This window comes from Rhizophagus irregularis, chromosome 12, assembly GCF_026210795.1.
Source record: "Rhizophagus irregularis chromosome 12, complete sequence".
Lineage (NCBI taxonomy): Eukaryota > Fungi > Glomeromycota > Glomeromycetes > Glomerales > Glomeraceae > Rhizophagus > Rhizophagus irregularis.
Genome location: NC_089440.1, coordinates 2,666,534 through 2,688,891, shown reverse-complemented (window position 1 = coordinate 2,688,891; position 22,358 = coordinate 2,666,534). Strand labels below are relative to the sequence as shown.

General features: G+C 24.7%; 5 protein-coding genes across 5 annotated transcripts; 4 read left to right on the top strand and 1 right to left on the bottom strand.

Moving 5' to 3' along the window:
- Positions 1 to 973: 973 nt before the first annotated feature.
- On the top strand, positions 974 to 1,590 carry OCT59_004103 (uncharacterized protein; the record flags this gene model as incomplete). The annotated part of the gene is made up of 3 exons (XM_025332675.2): positions 974 to 1,052; positions 1,121 to 1,412; positions 1,476 to 1,590. 3 exons carry the CDS (start codon positions 974 to 976, stop codon positions 1,588 to 1,590), a joined length of 486 nt encoding a protein of 161 aa, XP_025168974.2.
- A 723-nt stretch (positions 1,591 to 2,313) lies between these two features.
- Positions 2,314 to 2,529, top strand: OCT59_004102 (uncharacterized protein; the record flags this gene model as incomplete). The annotated part of the gene is made up of 1 exon (XM_066148070.1): positions 2,314 to 2,529. The coding sequence occupies one exon, from the start codon at positions 2,314 to 2,316 to the stop codon at positions 2,527 to 2,529; it is 216 nt and encodes a 71-aa protein (XP_065996707.1).
- A 2,826-nt stretch (positions 2,530 to 5,355) lies between these two features.
- Positions 5,356 to 6,789, bottom strand: OCT59_004101 (uncharacterized protein; the record flags this gene model as incomplete). Its single annotated transcript, XM_066148069.1, has 1 exon — positions 5,356 to 6,789. One exon carries the CDS (start codon positions 6,787 to 6,789, stop codon positions 5,356 to 5,358), a length of 1,434 nt encoding a protein of 477 aa, XP_065996706.1.
- An 836-nt stretch (positions 6,790 to 7,625) lies between these two features.
- On the top strand, positions 7,626 to 11,685 carry OCT59_004100 (uncharacterized protein; the record flags this gene model as incomplete). Its single annotated transcript, XM_025321400.2, has 6 exons — positions 7,626 to 7,666; positions 7,745 to 10,796; positions 10,877 to 10,955; positions 11,031 to 11,172; positions 11,252 to 11,419; positions 11,500 to 11,685. Exons 1-6 carry the CDS (start codon positions 7,646 to 7,648, stop codon positions 11,683 to 11,685), a joined length of 3,648 nt encoding a protein of 1,215 aa, XP_025168971.2. The 5' UTR covers positions 7,626 to 7,645.
- A 5,212-nt stretch (positions 11,686 to 16,897) lies between these two features.
- On the top strand, positions 16,898 to 20,976 carry OCT59_004099 (uncharacterized protein; the record flags this gene model as incomplete). Its single annotated transcript, XM_066148068.1, has 6 exons — positions 16,898 to 16,918; positions 16,997 to 20,075; positions 20,157 to 20,235; positions 20,311 to 20,464; positions 20,544 to 20,711; positions 20,791 to 20,976. 6 exons carry the CDS (start codon positions 16,898 to 16,900, stop codon positions 20,974 to 20,976), a joined length of 3,687 nt encoding a protein of 1,228 aa, XP_065996705.1.
- Positions 20,977 to 22,358: the final 1,382 nt, after the last annotated feature.

Here is a 22,358-nt window from a genome sequence, read left to right as displayed (position 1 = left end):
TTCGTCATGTACTTTACCGAAAGTTCCAGCATATCCTGTGTCACATTCTCACGACTCACATAGTGTTTCGATCCGGGTAGAAACCGTTACCCGGATAAATTAAAAAAATTATCCGGTTTTTATCCGGATTATCCGCCTCGGATAAAAATCCGGATATATCCGGATAGAAACCGAAATCCGGATAGAATTAATATTAATTTTTTTTATAGATTGGGAAATTCATGGCATATATTAAATAAAATTCATGGTATAAGTTTAATTAAGTTCCATAGTAACAAATTTGATTAAATTGGTGGCGTTTATTTAATTAAATCGTAGATCTTAAATTAAGGTTAGAAACTCTAATTTCGGCCGGCACTATGAATTTTGCCCAAATTATGCTGTAGGTTTGATTTTCCGAAATTTTTTAGAAAATGTGAACTTTTTTTTTGTCCGTGATCATCAAGATTGTTGCATGCTTTTAGTGCACAAAATGGCTTAATATCAATAAGTCAAAATAATAAACCGAATTTTAGAATTGAAACTTAAGAAATGAATAATAATCACGATTGATTGACTCTAAAAATCAATTCTTATTTTGGGAATTGATTTCAATCCTTCACTGAATAAAAATTTAGAAAGAAAACTAATTTAAACATTTAAGAAAAACTTTTTTTTATTTTCATTATCCGGATTCCGGGTCAAAACCGGATATTTTTTAACCGGATATTTATCCGGGTAAAAACCGCGATTATCCGGATATCCGAAAAATAAAATTATCCGGGTTCAACCGGTTGGACCCGAATACGGATCGAAACACTAGACTCACATTACTGCGGGCCTTAAAGAAATCATTAGGAGTTTATGATTAATTAAAAGTTGCATTTTTAACTAACACCATTATTATTATATTGATTTTTTTATCCCTATTTAAACTTTCTAAATGTTCTCTTGCAAACTTAAATTTCTTTATAATCACGAAAAAATTATATATATGAATCCAAAACAAATTATTAGAGCGTTGATTAGAAAAAGAACAAAGGTTGAAAAACTTGCAGAAAGAATAGGGGTTGGTAAGTAAAGCCACAACTGATATTTCCGTATATAAAAGAACTAATTAAATGGCTTTTTATGTCTTTAGCGCCATTAGCTCTTCCAGTTTTTTTACGAGATGAAAATACCGCTAAATTGATTCTCAAAGCAGAGAAACATATGAATGTTGATGACCCCGCTATCCTAATCCAATGGAACGCTAATGGATTCAATGATACCGCGGTGAAAAACTGCCGCAATGGTGTTCCTGGACAGACACAAGCCGCTATTGTAAATTATATTGTAGGAAACGGTGGCGTAAACTTCAATGGGTTAAACACACTATTTTTATTCAGAAATAATTTGGCCATCACCAATTGTCAATATCAGTTTCCTTCATGGTATGAAAATTTTCAATTGTTTTTTTGGACTTATTAGCCATTTTTAATGATTTCTTCCTAAAGGACCCATCATCAAGCGGGAGTTGCGGATGTGTGTCTCTCAGTTTGCCGAATAAATAAGCCATCAGATGCCGGACGAATAGATTATGAACTCTTTGATTATCCTCTTATGGTGTAAATGGACATATTAGAGGAGTTAAAAAGAATTTTTCGGAAATAACAATGCAATGAATATAACGAATATTCATACTTGAGATATTTTTAAATACGGTAATAAATAAATACTTGTCCATATCAGATATGATGTTTTGGTGATGGTGCAGTATCAAATTACCTGCTTATTTATTGTTAAGAAATTGAGATCCGTATATGGTTCATTCAAATTTCACATTTAACGGGATGCTATACAAGCTATGATACAATAGATTAATGGTTTTTTTCGTAATTTACATCATGTACACCCCACAGAATTCTGTAGGATATCATGTGTCATGTGGGCAAACCGATTTATTATTAACATTAGCATTATTAATCAAACATATGACACCCTACGGAATTCTGTAGGGTGGCATGTGCAAAGAATTTAAAATCGAAAATCGAAATCAGTACGTATTCATTATAGTTATGAAATTCTTGCCAAGAGCAATAACATAATCGACCTTGACAAAGTATCACATGATTAGAGGTTATGTATCTGTAGTTTGATCTTAGCCCAATGACGTTTCTTTATTTTTTGACGTTGACGTACATCACATGAATTCTCCGTCTTTCGATCAAAATTGTAACGTTATATAAAATCATAGCAAAAAGAGTTATTATATTCAACAGGCTACAATATGTTTTGCTTCCCTTTCGAAATTACTGAATAAGCAGTGAGGGATTTGAAGTCCAAGTTCTTGGAATGGATTTTATATTTATGAAGAACGATAATGACCTTGTTGTCTTTGAAGGAGAAGAGAAGACAATTGACGGGGAAGTGATGATGTTAATCCCTAATGATGATACTACTCATATCGATTACAATGGTACGAAAATTTATTTTGACAGGTATGTGATTGGTGATATGGAATACGCAAAATCAATAATCGGGTATTTACCATTATATTATCGACCTTAAGAATATTTTCTTCAGAAATACAAACTAGTATTGCTTCAAGCGACATACGTCGCTCACATTATTTTATGTACGAGAACTGCTATAGATTGATAGCATAACTTATGAAAAATGAAATTTCTATAATGAATAGTAACGAGATAACATTGATTAAATTCATGACCTACCCGAATTTACAAAAAGATTAAATTCTATGATGTATTGGCTCCGTTTCCTGAATCAGAAAAAACGGTTCTCAACATTATAAATGAGCGCATGAATAAACCAAATGTCAAATGAATGTTACAATTGTAACGAGTTAATAGAGTTAATAGATCATGGACATGATCATGAGAATTTACATATGCATAGTCTTATTTGTAGAATTTAAGAGCTATAACAACGTCATTCAAAAAATTCAAAAGTATATTATTCCATGGCTCTATAGGCCGAACGGTTTGTTAATAAGGAAATTTGAACAGCACTACTATTATAATGAACTTGTACTGAGAAAGCCATTAGTAATGTCGTAGGTAATTATAATATATCATTTATTCACGTTACTTGTGATGAGAAAGTAATACAAAATATATGGCACGAAAATTGAATTTGCATATCAGGTATTATAATTAAACAAAATAATACATATTCAATAATCTACGATGAACGCATTACAAAAACGATTATTTCCATTAGAAAGCTTATTGTACGAGGTGACGCGTGGAATCATTAACTTTAAGATTTGGAAATATAAACATTGTAAGATAGAGGACACGCAGTTACTAAAAATAGGTGATCTATACATGACATTTATTTACGATAAAATATGGAAACCAAGATGTGACGAAGTAATATAGTTTGAGAAATCAGTAAATTGGACAAAAGAAAACATATCAAAGGATAAAAGCAGAGAATCTGATATTGAGGAGATAATTTCGCATGATGATAATTTTAGTAAAATTAATAATAATAATAATCAAAAAGATTTAGAAAATAACCAAATTATATAAAAAAGAATTAGAATAGAAAATTTAAAAAATGGTTTAATGAATAATCAGGTAAACGATCTAGATAATAATATACAAAATTGGAACTGCAATATATAGCTAACTTAAGGTAGTACTACAACGTTACTATATGGAGTAACGGTTTTTGGTAACTAAAATATTTTCATTTTACCAAAAAAAAGCCATTCAAATCATGGGCCACGCGTGTTGTGAAAAAATGATCATGATATTTTCCTGATTCTGAGACAGTCAAATATCGATATTATTTATGAACGTATGAGTAAAAAAAAAATTATTTCCGCCCCAAGTTTAAGTTGTGAAGAAAAAAAATATTTTCGCCCAAAGTTAAAGTTGTGAAGAAAATATTGTTTTACTTCACAAGTTTAAGTTGTGAAGTAATCCATAAATGCTTTTCTATGATTAGTGTCTCGTTGATGTGTTTATTTTCAGTAAAATTTAACTTGTAGAAACTATTGAGATATAAGGATATAATCCAATTGAATAATGATGATACAAATTATTTAATGCGTAAATATCCTTAATGTATTTAATGTATTTACTTCTTATTTTTATGATGAATGATTATAAAAATGTTTTTTACGAATGATAATTTTTCCGTAAAAATAGAATATGAAATATTTCGATATAAAAAAGTTTTAAAAGTCTGATATTCTTTAAATATTCTCTTGGAATGTTTTCATATTTGAGGATAATTTATTTTATAGTTGAAGTTGTATAAATTTTAATCGATTTATCAATTAAAATGTAAATATTAACTTTTAATGTATGTTTTTTTATTGGATATATTTTAAAAAATAATTGTAAGAACAGTTTTTTTAAAGTTAATAATAACAGATAAGAAAATTACGTGTATCCTGATCATATTTGAAACATTTATTAAACTATATATTAAATATACTACTTGCATTGTTATTACTAAATTTATTTCCCTTTTCTTAATTTTGATAGGAACAGAAGGATCGTTGATTCTAAATTAAAAAATTTGAAAGAAAATATCATTGTGAACATTAAATAATTAGAAAACAATATTACTTTATGTAATCATTTGAATGTATCATACCAAATAATTTTCATCGTTTCTTCTGCAGATAGACGCCAGTTAAAATAACGAAAATTACTATTTTAATAAAACGACTACTTAAAATACCGCCCATATACCATTTATGTAGATATCCACTCTCTTTTCAAGATCAGATTGTGTGTAAGTTATATGATATTCTCAACTGCATCAATTCCATATTATCACTCTGAAAAAAAATACAAAAATAGGTTTTATTAATTTCTTTTTAAACTCCGCTAAATCAAAAGCTTATATCAATAATGGTATTTTCGTTTTATACATAATTTGCAAACCTACCTCGTTATCATTTCAATTTTTATTTTAATTTTGTTCAAAAAACATCACATTAAGCAATTTTTTGTGGTACAATAATTTTTGCGTTTCAATATAATTGTCATTAAAGGCTTTTTTTTTGAAAAAATAGTCGTAAATAAAGTTCAAATTAACTTAAATATTCCATAAAGCATATTATACGGTCATTAAATTTTAAGTTAAACGAAGTAGTACAATAATTACGAAAACCTTTTTCAGTCATAGAGTATTGATATAAAAAATGCAAGATAAATTTTAATAAATTAATTTCATATTTACAATTGTTAGTAATTTTTTTCAAAACTTGTAATCATAATAAAATTTTATTGTTTTATAAATAAAGTTCCCTGTTATGTTTTAATGTTAATATTTAAAAACTAATAAAACATACTGTATAATACATATAATATAATTTATTACTAAATTCAATCCAAAAAAATAATTCTCTAGTTATTGATAATAATCTGATTCTTCATCCATTTCCTCTTCTTCAAACCCTTTAGTCCAAAATTTAATAATACCAAGATTTTTATATTTTTTCAAAATTTCCAAATTTTCATTATTTTCAATATAATCAATAAATGTTAAAGAAAGTAATTTCTTTGGAATTCTATTTTTCCATCCTATAAAAAATGATTCCCAATCTTCTGGAGAAACATCAGAACTTGAACTACAGAACATTTTTAATTCATGAAAATTACTTGGTGAATGATTTACAACAGTTTCCAATACTTCCTTTTTAATTAAAAACCCATTTCCACACCAAATTTTAATACTTTCTAAATATTTACAATTAATAAATATAGTTTTTAAAATATCTATTTCATCATTATTAAATATAATAAAAAGTTTTCTAATATTTGGACAAAATTTAGCAATGGATGAACTTAAAGCTTTATTCTTTTCACCCACATAAAACATTTTAAGATTCTTTCCATTATTTTCTAAAAATTTAATTATATACTCAGATTTTGGACATTGATAAGGAATTTTTAAAATTTCTAATTTAGGGAAATTAGCATATTGTAATTTTTTAAAATCTTCAAAAATTACTCCATCAATAAATGAAAATATAAATTTTTGTAAATTTGTGAATGAATTAACAAATGAAAATGGTAAACCATTATCATCACTATAAAGTTGTAATTTTGTTATAGTTTGAGAATGTTTTATTACAGCAGGTATAATAATTTCCCAATTAATCCTATCATAAGTTGATAAAGTTAAATTTTTTAATTTATTTTGTGAAAAAATTAATTCTTTTAATCCATTTGATATATTATCTTCAAATAATATAGAAATTGTTTGTAAATTATGACTTATTTGTGATAATTTAAAGAAAAAATTTGAAGGAATATTTGAACTACAACATAATACTGAAAGATCTTTCGCTCCAGGAAAATAAGGAATAAAAATCTTGGAATGAGAATAATGCTCATAATAATAAGTAAATTTTTCTAAAGAAGTAATTTCGTTTGTAAACATTTTAATAATTTCATTCACAACTAAACCATATCTATCATTTATAACAACTTTAATTATTGAAACAATTTTATTAATTGAAAGTACTTTACAAAATTCTGCATAATTAAATAATGATGATGAATTCAATGTAGGTGTTGAAATGAAAATTTTATTTTCATATAAGAGATTTTTTGATTCATTAGGAAGATTTGCAATTAATGTACTAAGAATTGATAATGACATCCTTAATGAACGTGGTTGATAAGAATTTTTAAAATTCCAAATATTTCTCCATAAAATTCTAATAGCTATTTTACACCAAAGTCGATTAACTAGCAAACATGAATGTAAAGTGAGTTTATCTTCTTCTAAATATTCAAGAATTTCATTCAAACATTCAGTTGGAAGTTGACAAGCCATTTTTTTTTTAAAAAAAAAAATATTGGTGTATAAAGTAATAAAGGATTTTAAAAAAAGTTCTATCGTCATTGTACTTTTTGTGTAATAAATACCGAAGTTTTTTTTTTTTCGGGACGCACATTGTGTAATCTTATTTTATTTGTGTAATGTGTAACAAAATTAAATGGTTTCGGTGATCATCAGCTGATTTCTTGAACGCCTGGCCTAAATTAAAATGATTGTCAATCGCTGCTGTGCAACTGTAATACGTTAAGTCGTTATCATAAGACTTTTTTTTTAAAAAAAAATCTTTTTTTACTTAGACAAAATTGAAATCACACTTATTAATCACCAATTTTTTTGATCAACCTGTATTTAAGATGATCACGTAATACAGGGTTGTCACGTTTTATTTGTTAAAATTTAGGCCGATCCTGTAGATCGACGAGGTTTATTAATAGTGTTTCACATTAATTACATTAATTAAAAAAAAATAGTAAACAATTTTTTCTATACCAAAGATTAGAAGAAATAATTTTTTAATGAAATTTTAAATATAATACATGAAACGTATGTTAGACTTACAAATTTTATTCCATCACATTTTGATACTACGCCACAATATTAGTAATGATATCATTGAATAATGATGTGCAACTGTTTGGTTGCGGTTGCACAAATCATACTAAATAAGTTCATTTTGAATGGACGCTTGTTACAATGTAAATTTACGCCCGCGTTACTATTTTTTTTTTTAAAAAAAAATGTAAATTTACGCCAACTTGCAGTTGTACAAACTTATATTTATACGAAAATATTATTCCTAAAAATCTTACGCCGTTAGAGGTTTAATTTTTTTGCAAACAAAAAAAAAAATATGGAAGGAAGTTCAAGTCAGGTGAATTATAATTTTAAGTAATATTAAATATTTTAATTAATTAAAAATTGGGTTTATAATAATTTTATAAATATGTAGAGCGGAAGTTCTTCTAGTAATACTATTCCAGAAATTCACAACTCTGTTTTTTCATATAAAACGGCTTCGCATGAAAACTTCTTCAACAATAGTATTCTTTTAAAATTAGAAGAGGATGGATTTACAACTCCCGATGAAAAGGCAAAAGAACTTGTTAAAGAATTGACTGACATAAAATATTTATCTGCATTAAAATTACTTTTTGAAAATTTACAAAATGAATTTTCACCTCGAATTCTTCGAGACACTTTAGTTGCCTTGACGGATCCGACCCCATTCGATTTTTATGCAAAACAAAGTGTGGCTATATTGGAGTTACATTTGAGAACTTGGGTAACAGTCTTAGAACGGATATGCTTTTCGCCAATAGTACTTAGTAAAGAACTTCGAGATAAAGTTTATAATTCTTTATCAAAATTTGCAGAAATTCATCGTAAAACAACACAAGTTATTGAAATAGGACTTGATAATAATTTTAGATCAAATTTTATCCAATTAAATCAACAAAGCAATAATCAAGATGATCAAATTATCACCAAAAAGCGTAATTATAACATTGACTTCTTGTTAATCCACTTACGAGATACATTACATAGTTTGCGTGATGATGAAACTTGGATTCAAGAAATTATACGAAGAACTAAAGAATTACTTAAAGCTGCATTGAATATTACCCCAGGAGTTTTATCAGCAACAGGAGTCGATCTTCCAAATGATAATTGTTCAATCTTATCAATGCTTACTCAAATACGTAAATGCTTAAGTTTTAAATATCCTGTAGCAAATTATTATGTAGATTGGAGAATTATGTTGATGATTCAACATAATCTTTTTACTTGGTCTGAAGGTACTGAAACGATAATTAGTAAAAAATTCTGTGAATTGGTATTAATGGAACATCTTTGGAGCTTTTTGGAAAGAGAATGGATTGATGTAACGAATAAATCTATTTTAGATTCTCAAACAAAATTTGATGAAGTATCAAATAAAGTTACTAAGGCTTTAAAAAACACTGGAAGTTTCTTAAATGATCTCGCTGGAAATGAACCTATTGCATTACCACATACCTTATGGTTTGGAATATTGGATCTTGCACAAACCCTTATTCAAAAATCTACTCAAACTTCTACATATGGTCTTTGTTATTATTTAGCAATTGAATCACTTAATAAAGCTCCAAGTAGTTTCATTCAATTTAAAGCAGTTGAAATTTTATTACATTTACATAATATTGATAGTAAAATGTTTTCAATGATTGAGGATGATTTTGATCAATATATAAAAGAATTAAATGAAAACAAATCATCAGATTTTTCAGAAAAATTTCAAAATTTATTATTATTTATTAAAGAAAAATATCTTGAAGATTTAAAAATTTCAAGTGAAAATATTGGAAAAGAAAAGAAAGGAAAAGGAAAAGGAAAAAGTTTAAATAAAAATTCATATTTAAAGAGAGAACAAACAAATTCTAATGTTATAGATATTATAGCAAATGAAATGACTTGTCCAATTAGTAGTGAACCAGAGGATCAATTATGTATTTTAAAATGTCAACATATATTATCATTAAATAATTTAAAATTATTAAAACAAAAAATTTGTCCTCAATGTCGAGAAAAAATTGAAGAAAATGATATCAGATATTTACCACAAAATTCTATTTATAAAAATTTATATACTAAATTTTCTGAATCTGAACATATTATACCTCCAATTAAATCAGACAATTCAGATCAAATATATGATAGTGATGATTCAGATAATTCAGAAGCTGATCTTATATTAACTAAAAAGAAGAAATCTATAAGTTCAATTATTAAATTAAATTCAAATATATCATTATCATCAATACTTCCAAAATTTTCAAAAAAACAATATCCAACATATCAAAATATTATAAAAGAAATAAATGAAAAACACTATGAAAAAGCTGAATCATTATGTAAAGAATTTTTAAATTTTTTTCCTAAAAGTTATTCTTTAAGATGCATTTTAGGTTATATTTATAGATGTCTTAAAAATTATGAACAAGCACACTTCTATTTGAAAGAAGCCATTAATTTAAAACCAAAAGAACCAATTGCTTATTTAATTTGTGGAGAAATATTTTTTTGGCAAAACAAATATAAAGAAGCAATAAATAATTTAACAAAATCAATAGATTATAAAGCTAAAATAAATAACTTATATATAATACTTGGAAATAGTTACTTATTTAATGAAGAGCATAAGAGTGCAAATAGTAATTATAATTTTGCATTAAATAATCATCCAGATAATTATTTATGTCTTAAGAATAGTGCTTATAACTATGAAAAATGGAAGTATTATTTAGAAGCTTTAGAAATGTTAGATAAACTGCTGAATATCAATAAGGATGATTCTTTAATTTTATGTTATTATGGAGAAATTTTATGTAATATAGGACAATATAGCAAAGCTATATCATATTTTACAAAAGCAAATATTATTGATCCAGAAAATGCTCATAATTTATATAAGAGAGCTATTGCATATTATACTCTTCAAGATTACAATAATGTTTTATTAGATCTTGATAAAGTTATACAATTAGATCCATTAAATAGTTTAGCATATTATCTCAAGTATCTAATTTATTATACAAAAAAAGATATTGATAATGCTATAATGGTATTTAAAAAGTGTAATGAATTATACGATTTTAATGATAAATTAGCAAAAACTCAATTATTTCATCTGGAATGTTTACTGAATAGAAATAATTCTACAGAATTAAATAATATATTAACAAAAATTAATCAAATTTCTAATATTGAAGATAGTGAATTACTAATTTTAGTTAGATGCAAAGTATATGTAGAATTAAAAATGTATCATGAAGCAATGTTAGACTTGAACTTGTTGTATGATAAAATTTGTTATCATTATAGAATGATTCGATACTATATTTCATATATTTATTTATTACGAGAATACACAGATTTTTGGTTATATTTAAATGTTAATAATAACAATAATGATCTCTCTGAATTTGGAATTGTTAATGAATTTAGTAAATACATGTATAAAAGTAAGAGAATGTTTAATTTGTTAACTTCTTATAATATTTAATAATTAATCTTATTGATTATTTATAATAAATTATTTTAGAACTACGAGTTTATTTTATATCAAATCTGGTAAATTTAAATAGCAAACTTCATCAACTTCAAGAAAATGATATAAATAAGTAAGTGGATGTATTTATTATGTATTTTAAAATTTTCAAAAATTGTGATAAATGTTTTAACTTTGAATTTCTTAGTTTATCAGAAAAGATAATAAGTTCAAAAAATGAAGAGCTTTATTTGAATTTTCCCATGCTAAATTTTGATAGGCATTATATTATTTGGAAAATAAATGTTAAAGAAATACTAAATAAAGATTGCTTTATAAAATTTATAATTGTAAGTTTTATTAATTGCTAAAATCTCTTTTTTCGCTATTAAAAATGTTATTTTGAATTAATATATGGATTTATTATAGTATTCTAAACGGTATAATGATTCTGAACTAAAACATTATGAACATGTGTTAAAATATGAAGATGTGTTAAAACTTAAGGGATTAGGTTGGATTGAATATCAGCTTTCAGGAGATTTATATGGAGAATATGTACAACCTTCAATTGAAATAAATGGTTCTATTAATATGGTATGTTTCTACTTTACTTGTAACTTTTTATTTAAGAGAAAATTGATTTTAGTAACTCATCATTATTTATTTATTTATAGCAAATAGATTATGTTCGAAATGAGTATCGTGGTGAAGAGATAACTTATATTTTTAACATAGGTGATTTATTACCAAATTTCCATAAATTGTGTCCAAATATTCCAGAAACTTTTAAAGATAAATATTTTTCAAGAAAAGAAATGGAAAATTTGCTTGAGCTGAAAGATATAATTAACCACCTATGACTGTTTTTTTTTAATTTTTTAAATTAATACTCTTTTATTTTTTTTATTTGCTTTCATTTGTAATATTTTAAAATTTGTAAATTCAAATTATTTATTATAAATAAACTGATATTTTAAAACTTTGGACAGCACTGACCTTGACCCAAATCTAAAAGGTGAAAGATCGAAAAAAATAGAAAGAAAAAAAAATAGTAAATAAATAATTAGGAAAAAAATATTAATAAAATAAAAATCGAGATACTTACAATAGTACCACAGCATTCACTGATCCAAATCTAAAAGGTGAAAGAATGAGCAAAAAAAAATTATTATTGAAAATGAGAATTGAAAAAATGGCTTATAATAATGCCACAATATCAATCTGATCACTGATTTAGATTCAAGTCTAAAAAAAAAAGAATGTATTCATATAACAATAACAGAAAAATACAGTATATAGAATTAAATTAAAAAAATTATATATAAAAAAATAGTATACACTGGCCTACATTAAATTACCAGATTTTTTTATTATTTATAAAATTAGTGCATAAAGTTCAAAATTTTGTATGCAAATGAAAAATTTTTTTATATTTATTAACCAATAAAAAAATTTTTACAAGATAAAATACTAAATATAAAGTTTACTATTTAATAGATTTAAACTTGTTATAATTAGTATTTAGTGTGTCCACCTTTAGCTTTAATTACTGCTTTAATGTGCCTAGACAAGCTTAAATTAGGTCATGTATCGTTTCTATAGTAATTTTTCCCCACTCCTCTTGTACTGCACTAATTAATTCTTGTTTAGACTTAGGTAAAGGTCTCCTTTTTCGTACCTGACGGTCTAAATGATTCCACAAATTCTCAATCGGGTTAAGACCAGAACTTTGTGCCACCCAATCTAAAATTGGAATGGCATGTGATGACATCCACCAAACAGTATAAGATGATGTATGACACGAAGCTCCATCTTGTTGAAATATAAAATTTGGATAATTGCTAACCTATGGTATAAAGTGGTTGGCTAAAACATTGACATATTTATCAGAATCCATATTCCCTTCCACCACAACTAAAGGTCTGACCTCATGCCATCCAAAACAACCCCAAAACATAACTGACCCTCCGTCAAATTTTACTGTTGGTTGTATTGTAAGCATCTCCAGCTCTTCTCCATACTCTTACCCGACCATCTGACTCAAAAAGAGCAAATCTTGACTCATCTGACCACACCACTTGTTTCCATTCTTCCTGCCAGTTTTTTTTGTCTTTACTCCATCTTAACCTATCCTTTCACTGTTTTCTGGTTAAAAGAGGCTTTTTCTGTGCAGTATAATTACCAAGGCCTTCATTATGAAGATACTTTCTGACTGTATTATGATGAAAATTTGTGTTAAGGCTTGAGTTTAGTCTATTCGTTATATCACCAAGAGGTGATAATCGGTCTTTACAGACAATACGTTGTAAAGTTTGTGTATCGCGTTTGGTAAGCATTTTTGGATGACCTGGGCATTTTTCAGGTGTTGCGAAACCTGTTTTTTTATATCTTTTAATGGTATCATTTACTGTACTTTTAGGAACACCAAGTTCTTCTGAAATAATACATTGTTTAATACCACTGAGATAGGAGCCAATAATACGTTCACGAAGTGTTTCAGAAAGCTCTTTTCCAAACATATGGTAATGGAAGAGATATGGAGACGCGTCAAAGTGTTAGTTTTTTTATTTATATGTGCGATAGGGAGAAATTGCTGATTGTGTAACATGCGCATGAATTTACATAATAAAAATCCGGTAATTTAGTGTAGGCAGTATAGATTATAAAGGAAAAAAAATTAAAAAAATTTGGTTTAAAAAAAAAACAAATTAAAGGAAAATTTTTCAGTTTTGCAAAACCAAACTGAAAAAATAAATTAAAAAAAATCAGTTTAAAAAAAAACTGAAATAAAAAATTGAAAAAATATTTCAGTTCTAAAAAAAACTGAAAAAATAAATTCGAAAAAAAAATTCAGAAAGACAAACTGAAAAAAGAAGGAATATTCATAATTTAAGTAAAAGAACTATTGTATATAATGTTTTTCAAGAATATGACAATGTTTTGTTTGATCTTAATAAAGCTATACAATTGGAACCATTAAATAGTTTAGCACATTATCTCTCATATTATCAGTATACAATAAAAGATATTATTATCTGATGATATATTAATAAAATCTCAACTATTTAATTTAGAATATTTACTGAATAAAAATAATTCTACAGAATTAAATATTAAAGATAGCAAATTACTTCAATTAAATGTAAAATATATATAGAATTACTAGTAATGTACTATGAAGCAAAGTAATTGTTATACACATACAATATATATATCATAATAGGTTTTATATTACTTCATATATCTTATGTATTAATCTATTAAAATAAGAATGTGTGGATTTTTGAATGTTAATAATAGTAATGATTTTTCTAAACATGGAATTGTTTATGGATTTAGTAAACATATGTATGAAAGTAGGAGAATATTTAATTCATTAATTTCTTAAAGTGAATAGTAATTAATATATATTAATTTAATAATGAATTATTTTAAAACCATAAGTTTACTTTATATCAAAATTAGCAAATTTAAATGATAAAGCTTAAGATGATATATTCTAAAAATGAAGAACTTTATTTAGACTTTCCCATACAAAATGGTAGTAAGTATGATTATATTATTTGAAAAATAAATATTAAAAAATGTTACACTAAAATTTATATTAATTGCTAAAATTCTTTTTTCTTTTAAAAAATGTTACTTTTATATTAGTAATATATGATGTTAATTATAGGATTCTGATATAAATATGTGGTAAAACTTGAAGAATTAGATTGGATTGAGTATCAGCTTTCAATAATTACATGTGCACGTAATCCTCAACTTTCAATTGAAGTAAATGGTTCTATTAGCATGGTATACTTTTATTTTACTAAAAAAGAAATTAATTTGAATAAATCATCAATTATCCATTTATTATTTATGTTATATTTCAAATAGATATAACCGATTTGGGTACATTCCTGACATAGATGATAAATATTCCAAAACTTCTAAAGATAAATACTTTTCAAGAAAAGAAATGGAAAACTTGCTTGAGTTAAAGACATAATTAATCACAACGATATTTTTTTCGAAATTTAATACTATTTATTTTTTACAAATAATACTTAAAGTTATCATAATTACTGTATAATGATTATATAATAATTTAATAATGGATTTATTAATATTCTAAATTTCTAATTAAAAAACTATAATTTATTTAAACAAAAAATAAATATATTTATTTCAAATAATGATCCTTCCTGCTCAAAAACCTTGAGAGACGAAGGGATGAAAAAAAAATTATTAAGGGAAAAAATAAAAAAACAGCGCTTATCCGTGGTCGTGCAGCGCCAATCCAAACCTAAATAGTGAAGAATGAATTTTTTTGGTTTGAAAAAAAACCAAAATTTAAGAAAATTTTCGGTTTGAAAAAAATTTCATCATTTTACCAGAATAGATCGGGCGCAGCATGCAGCACGTGTTTCATGATACGAATTATTCATTCATGCATGTTAAAAGCTATCAATTGGACTGGATTAAGGAAGGTAAACAACTTAAAAAAATCAAAATAATTTTTATAAGCAAAAAGTCCGTTGATATAAAAAGGTTATAATAATAATAATTTTTTTTTACCGTAGTTGTTCTTTTATATGACTCATTAATCCATCCATGTTACATCATAGTAGACTCTTAATAGCTGTAGATATTAATTCTACTAAAATTATCTAAAATTATAAAAGAATTCGAATTATTACTATTTTTATACTTTTATAAAAACACCGGTTAACTCATTAAAAATCTTACATGAAAATATAGCCATATAATAAAAGAGAATTTTTTTTAAAAAAATAATAAATATTTATTTATGTATTCACTTGCAAAAAATTAATACTTTTTCATTTTTTTCATTTGTGTATACATTCGTAATATTTGAAAATTAATAAATACATCAATTTAAAATAATTATACCAATATTTTAAATCTTTAGACAATTAATTAATTAATAGTACATGAAATCATGAATTCTTTCATAGTACAAGTGTATAAATTAGCTAAAAAAACAAAATAACTTATTAATGAATTAATTTTTTATATGATTAACATTTACGCGAAAACGTGCATTAATGTAGTAATCTGGAAAAATTTATGTCATACAGTAGTACAAATTTTATTACAACATCTTTTAGTAAGTATAGTTTGTTCTTTCTTCATCTATTGCAATTCATATGAATTCAATTCTAATTCTGTTCAATGTCATGATTGTAACCATAATTGTTCTTGTAAAAATCCCGCAGTTTACGATCCTTGAATCATAGTCTTTTGTAGGAGCTGGAACCATTCAAAAAAACTTTAATCGGCTAATAACTAGTTAACCAAGAGGCTTAATTACTGGTTAAATAATTTAATTTTTTTGGCTATAAATTGTATCTATTTGATGACTCTACTCTCATATTTAGTTATCCTATTAATTTCGTTAATCAGAAATAAAAAATCATTCAACCTTCGAGAACACATGACTGCAGTTGCATACTTATTACTATGGATGCATTATATAATATTATATATATAACTCTGACCAGAATTATGGTCAAATAATTTCAACTTGTTAACCAATTTTTTGAGATACCTTACCTTAACCAGATCAACCTGTATTTAAGATGATCACGTAATACAGGGTTGTCACGTTTTATTTGTTAAATTTTAGGCCGATCCTGTAAATCGGCGAGGTTTTATTAATAGTGTTTCACATTAATTACATTAATTAAAAAAATAGTACACAATTTTTTCTATACTAAAGATTAGAAGAAATAATTTTTTAATGAAATTTTAAATAAAATACATGAAACGTATATTGGACTTGCAAATTTTATTCCATCACATTTTGATACTACGCCACAATATTAGTAATGATATCATTGAAATAATGATGTGCAACTGTTTGGTTGCACAAATCATACTAAATAAGTTTATTACGCTTGTTACAATGTAAATTTACGCCCGCGTTACTATTTTTTTTTTTAAAAAAAATGTAAATTTACGCCAACTTGCAGTTGTACAAACTTATACTATTTAAACGAAAATATTATTCCTAAAAATCTTACGCCGGTAAAGGTTTAATTCTTTTGCAAACAAAAAAAAAATATGGAAGGAAGTTCAAGTCAGGTGAATTATAATTTTAAGTTATATTAAATATTTTAATTAATTAAAAATTGGGTTTATAATATTTTTATAAATATGTAGAGCGGAAGTTCTTCTAGTAATACTATTCCAGAAATTCACGACTCTGTTTTTTCAAATAATACGGCTTCGTATGAGAACTTCTTCAACAATAGTATTCTTTTAAAATTAGAAGAGGATGGATTTACAACTCCCGATGGAAAGGCAAAAGAACTTATTAAAGAATTGACCGACATAAAATATTTATATGCATTAAAATTACTTTTTGAAAATTTACAAAATGAATTTTCACCTCAAATTCTTCGAGACACTTTATTTGCCTTGGCGGATCCGACCCCATTCGATTTTTATGCAAAACAAAGTGTGACTAGACTGGAGTTACATTTGAGAACTTGGGTAACAGTTTTAGAACGGATATGCTTTTCACTAATAATACTTAGTAAAGAACTTCGAGATAAAGTTTATAATTCTTTATCAAAATTTGCAGAAATTCATCGTAAAACGACTCAAGTTTTTGAAATAGGACTTGATAAGAATTATAGATCAAATTTTAACCAATTTAACCAACAAAACAACAATCAAGATGACCAAATCATCACCAAAAAGCGTAATTATAACATTGACTTCTTATTAATCCACTTACGAGACACATTACATAGTTTGCGTGATGATGAAACTTGGATTCAAGAAATTATACGAAGAACTAAAGAATTGCTTAAAGTTGCATTGAATATTACCCCAGGAGTTTTATCAGCAGCAGGAGTCGCTCTTCCAAATGATAATTGTTCAATCTTGTCAATGCTTACACAAATACGTGAAAGCTTAAGTTTTAAATATCCTGTAACACCTTATTATGTAGATTGGAGAACTATGTTGATTATTCAACATAATCTTTTTACCTGGTCTGAAGGTACTGAAATGATAATTAGTAAAAAATTCTGTGAATTGGTATTAATGGAACATCTTTGGAGCTTTTTGGAAAGAGAATGGATTGACGTGACAAATAAATCTATTTTAGATTCTCAAACAAAATTTGATGAAGTATCAAATAAAGTTACTAAAGCTTTAAAAAACACTGGAAGTTTCTTAAATGATCTCGCTGGAAATGAACCTATTGCATTACCACATACCTTATGGTTTGGAATATTGGATCTTGCACAAAACCTTATTCAAAAGTCTACTCAAACTTCTACATATGGTCTTTGTTATTATTTAGCAATTGAATCACTTAATAAAGCTCCAAGTAGTTTCATTCAATTTAAAGCAGTTGAAATTTTATTACATTTACATAATATCGATAGTAAAATGTTTTCAATGATTGAGGATGATTTTGATCAATATATAAAAGAATTAAATGAAAATAAATCATCAGATTTTTCAGAAAAATTTCAAAATTTATTATTATTTATTAAAGAAAAATATCTTGAAGATTTAAAAATTTCAAGTAAAAATATTGGAAAAGAAAAGAAAGGAAAAGGAAAAGGAAAAAGTTTAAATAAAAATTCATATTTAAAGATAGAACAAGCATCAAATTCTAAAGTTATAGATATTATAGCGGATGAAATGACTTGTCCAATCAGTAGTGAACCAGAGGATCAATTATGTATTTTAAAATGTCAACATATATTATCATTAAATAATTTAAAATTATTAAAACAAAAAATATGTCCTAAATGTCGAGAAAAAATTGAAGAAAATGATATCAGATATTTACCACAAATTTTTATTTATAAAAATTTATATACTAAATTTTCTGAATCTGGACATATTATACTCCCAATTAAATCAGAAAATTCAGATCAAATATATGATAGTGATGATTCAAATAATTCAGAAGCTGATCTTATATTAACTAAAAAGAAGAAATCTATAAGTTCAATTATTAAATTAAATTCAAATATATCATTATCATCAATACTTCCAAAATTTTCAAAAAAACAATATCCAACATATCAAAATATTATAAAAGAAATAAATGAAAAACACTATGAAAAAGCTGAATCATTATGTAAAGAATTTTTAAATTTTTTTCCTAAAAGTTATTCTTTAAGATGCATTTTAGGTTATATTTATAGATGTCTTAAAAATTATGAACAAGCACACTTCTATTTGAAAGAAGCCATTAATTTAAAACCAAAAGAACCAATTGCTTATTTAATTTGTGAAGAAATATTTTTTTGGCAAAACAAATATAAAGAAGCAATAAATAATTTAACAAAATCAATAGATTATAAGGCTAAAATAAATAACTTATATATAATACTTGGAAATAGTTACTTATTTAATGAAGAGCATAAGAGTGCATATAGTAATTATAATTTTGCATTAAATAATCATCCAGATAATTATTTATGTCTTAAGAATAGTGCTTATATTTATGGAAATATCTATGGAAATATTTATGGATATTATAATAATGGTTATTTAAAAGCTTTAGAAATGTTAGACAAACTGCTGAATACCAATAAGGATGATTCTTTAATTTTATGTTATTATGGAGAAATTTTATATAATATAGGACAATATAGTAAAGCTATATTATATTTTACAAAAGCAAATATTATTGATCCAGAAAATACTCATAATTTAAATAAGAGAGCTATTGCATATTATACTCTTCAAGATTATAATAAAGTTTTATTAGATCTTGATAAAGCTATACAATTAGATCCATTAAATAGTTTAGCATATTATCTCAAGTGTATAATTTATTATACAAAAAAAGATATTGATAATGCTATAATGGTATTTAAAAAGTGTAAAGAATTATTAGATTTTAATGATATATTAGCAAAAACTCAACTATTTCATCTGAAATATTTACTGAATAAAAATAATTCTACAGAATTAAATAATATATTAACAAAAATTAATCAAATATCTAATATTAAAGATAGTGAATTACCAATTTTAGTTAGATGCAAAGTATATGTAGAATTAAAAATGTATTATGAAGCAATGTTAGACTTGAACTTGTTATATGATAAAATTTTTTATACTTATCAACATATTTCATATATTTCATTTATTTATTTATTACGAGAATACACAGATTTTTGGTTATATTTAAATGTTAATAATAACAATAATGATCTTCCCGAACTTGGAATTGTTAATGAATTTAGTAAATACATGTATAATGGTAAGAGAATGTTTAATTTGTTAACTTCTTATAATATTTAATAATTAATCTTATTTGATTATTTGCAATAAATTATTTTAGAATTACAAGTTTATTTTATATCAAATCTGATAAATTTAAATAGCAAACTTCATCAACTTCAAGAAAATGATATAAATAGGTAAGTGGATGTATTTATTATATATTTTAAAATTTTCAAAAATTGTGGTAAATGTTTTAACTTTGAATTTCTTAGTTTATCAGAAAAGATAATAAGTTCAAAAAATGAAGAGCTTTATTTGAATTTACCCATGCTATATTTTAATTGGTGTTCTAGTGTTATTTGGAAAATAAATGTTAAAGAAATACTAAATAAAGATTGCTTTATAAAATTTATAATTAAAAGCACTGTAAGTTTTATTAATTGCTAAAATCTCTTTTTTCACTATTAAAAATGTTATTTTTAATTAATATATGGATTTATTATAGGATTCTAAACAGTATAAGGATTCTGAACTAGAACATTATGAACATGTGTTAAAATATGAAGATGTATTAAAACTTGAGGGATTAGATTGGATTGAATATCAGCTTCCAATAATTGTAAAAGAAGTTTATGTACAACCTTCAATTGAAATAAATGGTTCTATTAATATGGTATATTTCTATTTTACTTGTAATTTTCTATTTAAAAGAAAATTGATTTTAGTAACTCATCATTATTTATTTATTATAGCAAATAGATTATGTTCGAAGTGGGTATAATAAGGAAGAGATAACTTATATTCCTAACATAGGTGATTTATTACCAAATTTTCATAAATTTTGTCCACATGTTCCAGAAACTTTTAAAGATAAGTATTTTTCAAGAAAAGAAATGGAAAATTTGCTTGAGCTGAAAGATATAATTAACCACCTATGACTGTTTTTTTTTTAAATTTTTTTAAATTAATACTGTTTTATTTTTTTCATTTGCTTTCATTTGTTATATTTTCCATTTTATTTATTATAAATAAACTTCAATTTAAGCTGATATTTTAAAACTTTAGACAGCACTGATCTTGACCCAAACTTAAAAGGTGAAAGATCGAAAAAAAAATAGAAAGAAAAAAAATACTAGTAAATAAATAATTAGGAAAAAAAATATTATTAAAATAAAAATCGAAGGTACAGTACTTATCATAGCACCACAGCATCTAACCATTCACTGATCCAAATCTAAAAGGTGAAAGAATGAAAAAATATTAGCAAAAAAAAATTATTATTGAAAATGAGGATTGAAAAAAGGCTTACTATAACGCTGCAATATCAATCCGATCACTGATTTAGATTCAAGTCTAAAAAAAAGAATGTACTCATATAACAATAACAGAAAAATACAGTATATAAAATTAAATGAAAAAATTATAAAAAAATAGTATATCATATTATAGAGGAAAAAAAAAATTAAAAAAATTTGGTTTAAAAAGAACCAAATTAAAAGAAAAATTTTCAGTTTTGTAAAACTAAACTGAAAAAAGAAATTAAAAAAAATCAGTTTAAAAAAATCTGAAATAAAAATTGAAAAAATATTTCAGTTTTAAAAAAAAACTGCAAAAATAAATTTGAAGAAAAAATTCAGAAAGACAAACTGAAAAAAGAAGGAATATTCATAATTTAAGTAAAAGAACTATTGTGTATTATATTTTTCAAGAATATGACAATGTTTTGTTTGATCTTAATAAAGTTATACAATTGGAACCATTAAATAGTTTAGCACATTATCTCTCATATTATCAGTATACAATAAAAGATATTATTATCTGATGATATATTAATAGAATCTCAACTATTTAATTTAGAATATTTACTGAATAAAAATAATTCTACAGAATTAAATATTAAAGATAACAAATTACTACTTTTAATTAAATGTAAAATATATATAGAATTACTAGTAATGTACTATGAAGCAAAGCAATTGTTATACACATTTATATATCATAATAGGATTTATATTACTTCATATATTTCATGTATTTATTTATTAAAAGAATGAGTGAATTTTGAATGTTAATAATAATAATGATTTTTCTAATCTTGGAATTGTTTATGGATTTAGTAAATATACGTATGAAAATAGGAGAATATTTAATTCATTGACTTCTAAAGTGAATAATAATCAATATATATTAATTAATAATGAATTATGTTAAAACCACAAGTTTACTTTATATTAAAATTAGCAAATTTAAATGATAAGCTTAAGATGATATATTCTAAATGAAGGACTTTATTTAGACTTTCCCATACAAAATGGTAATA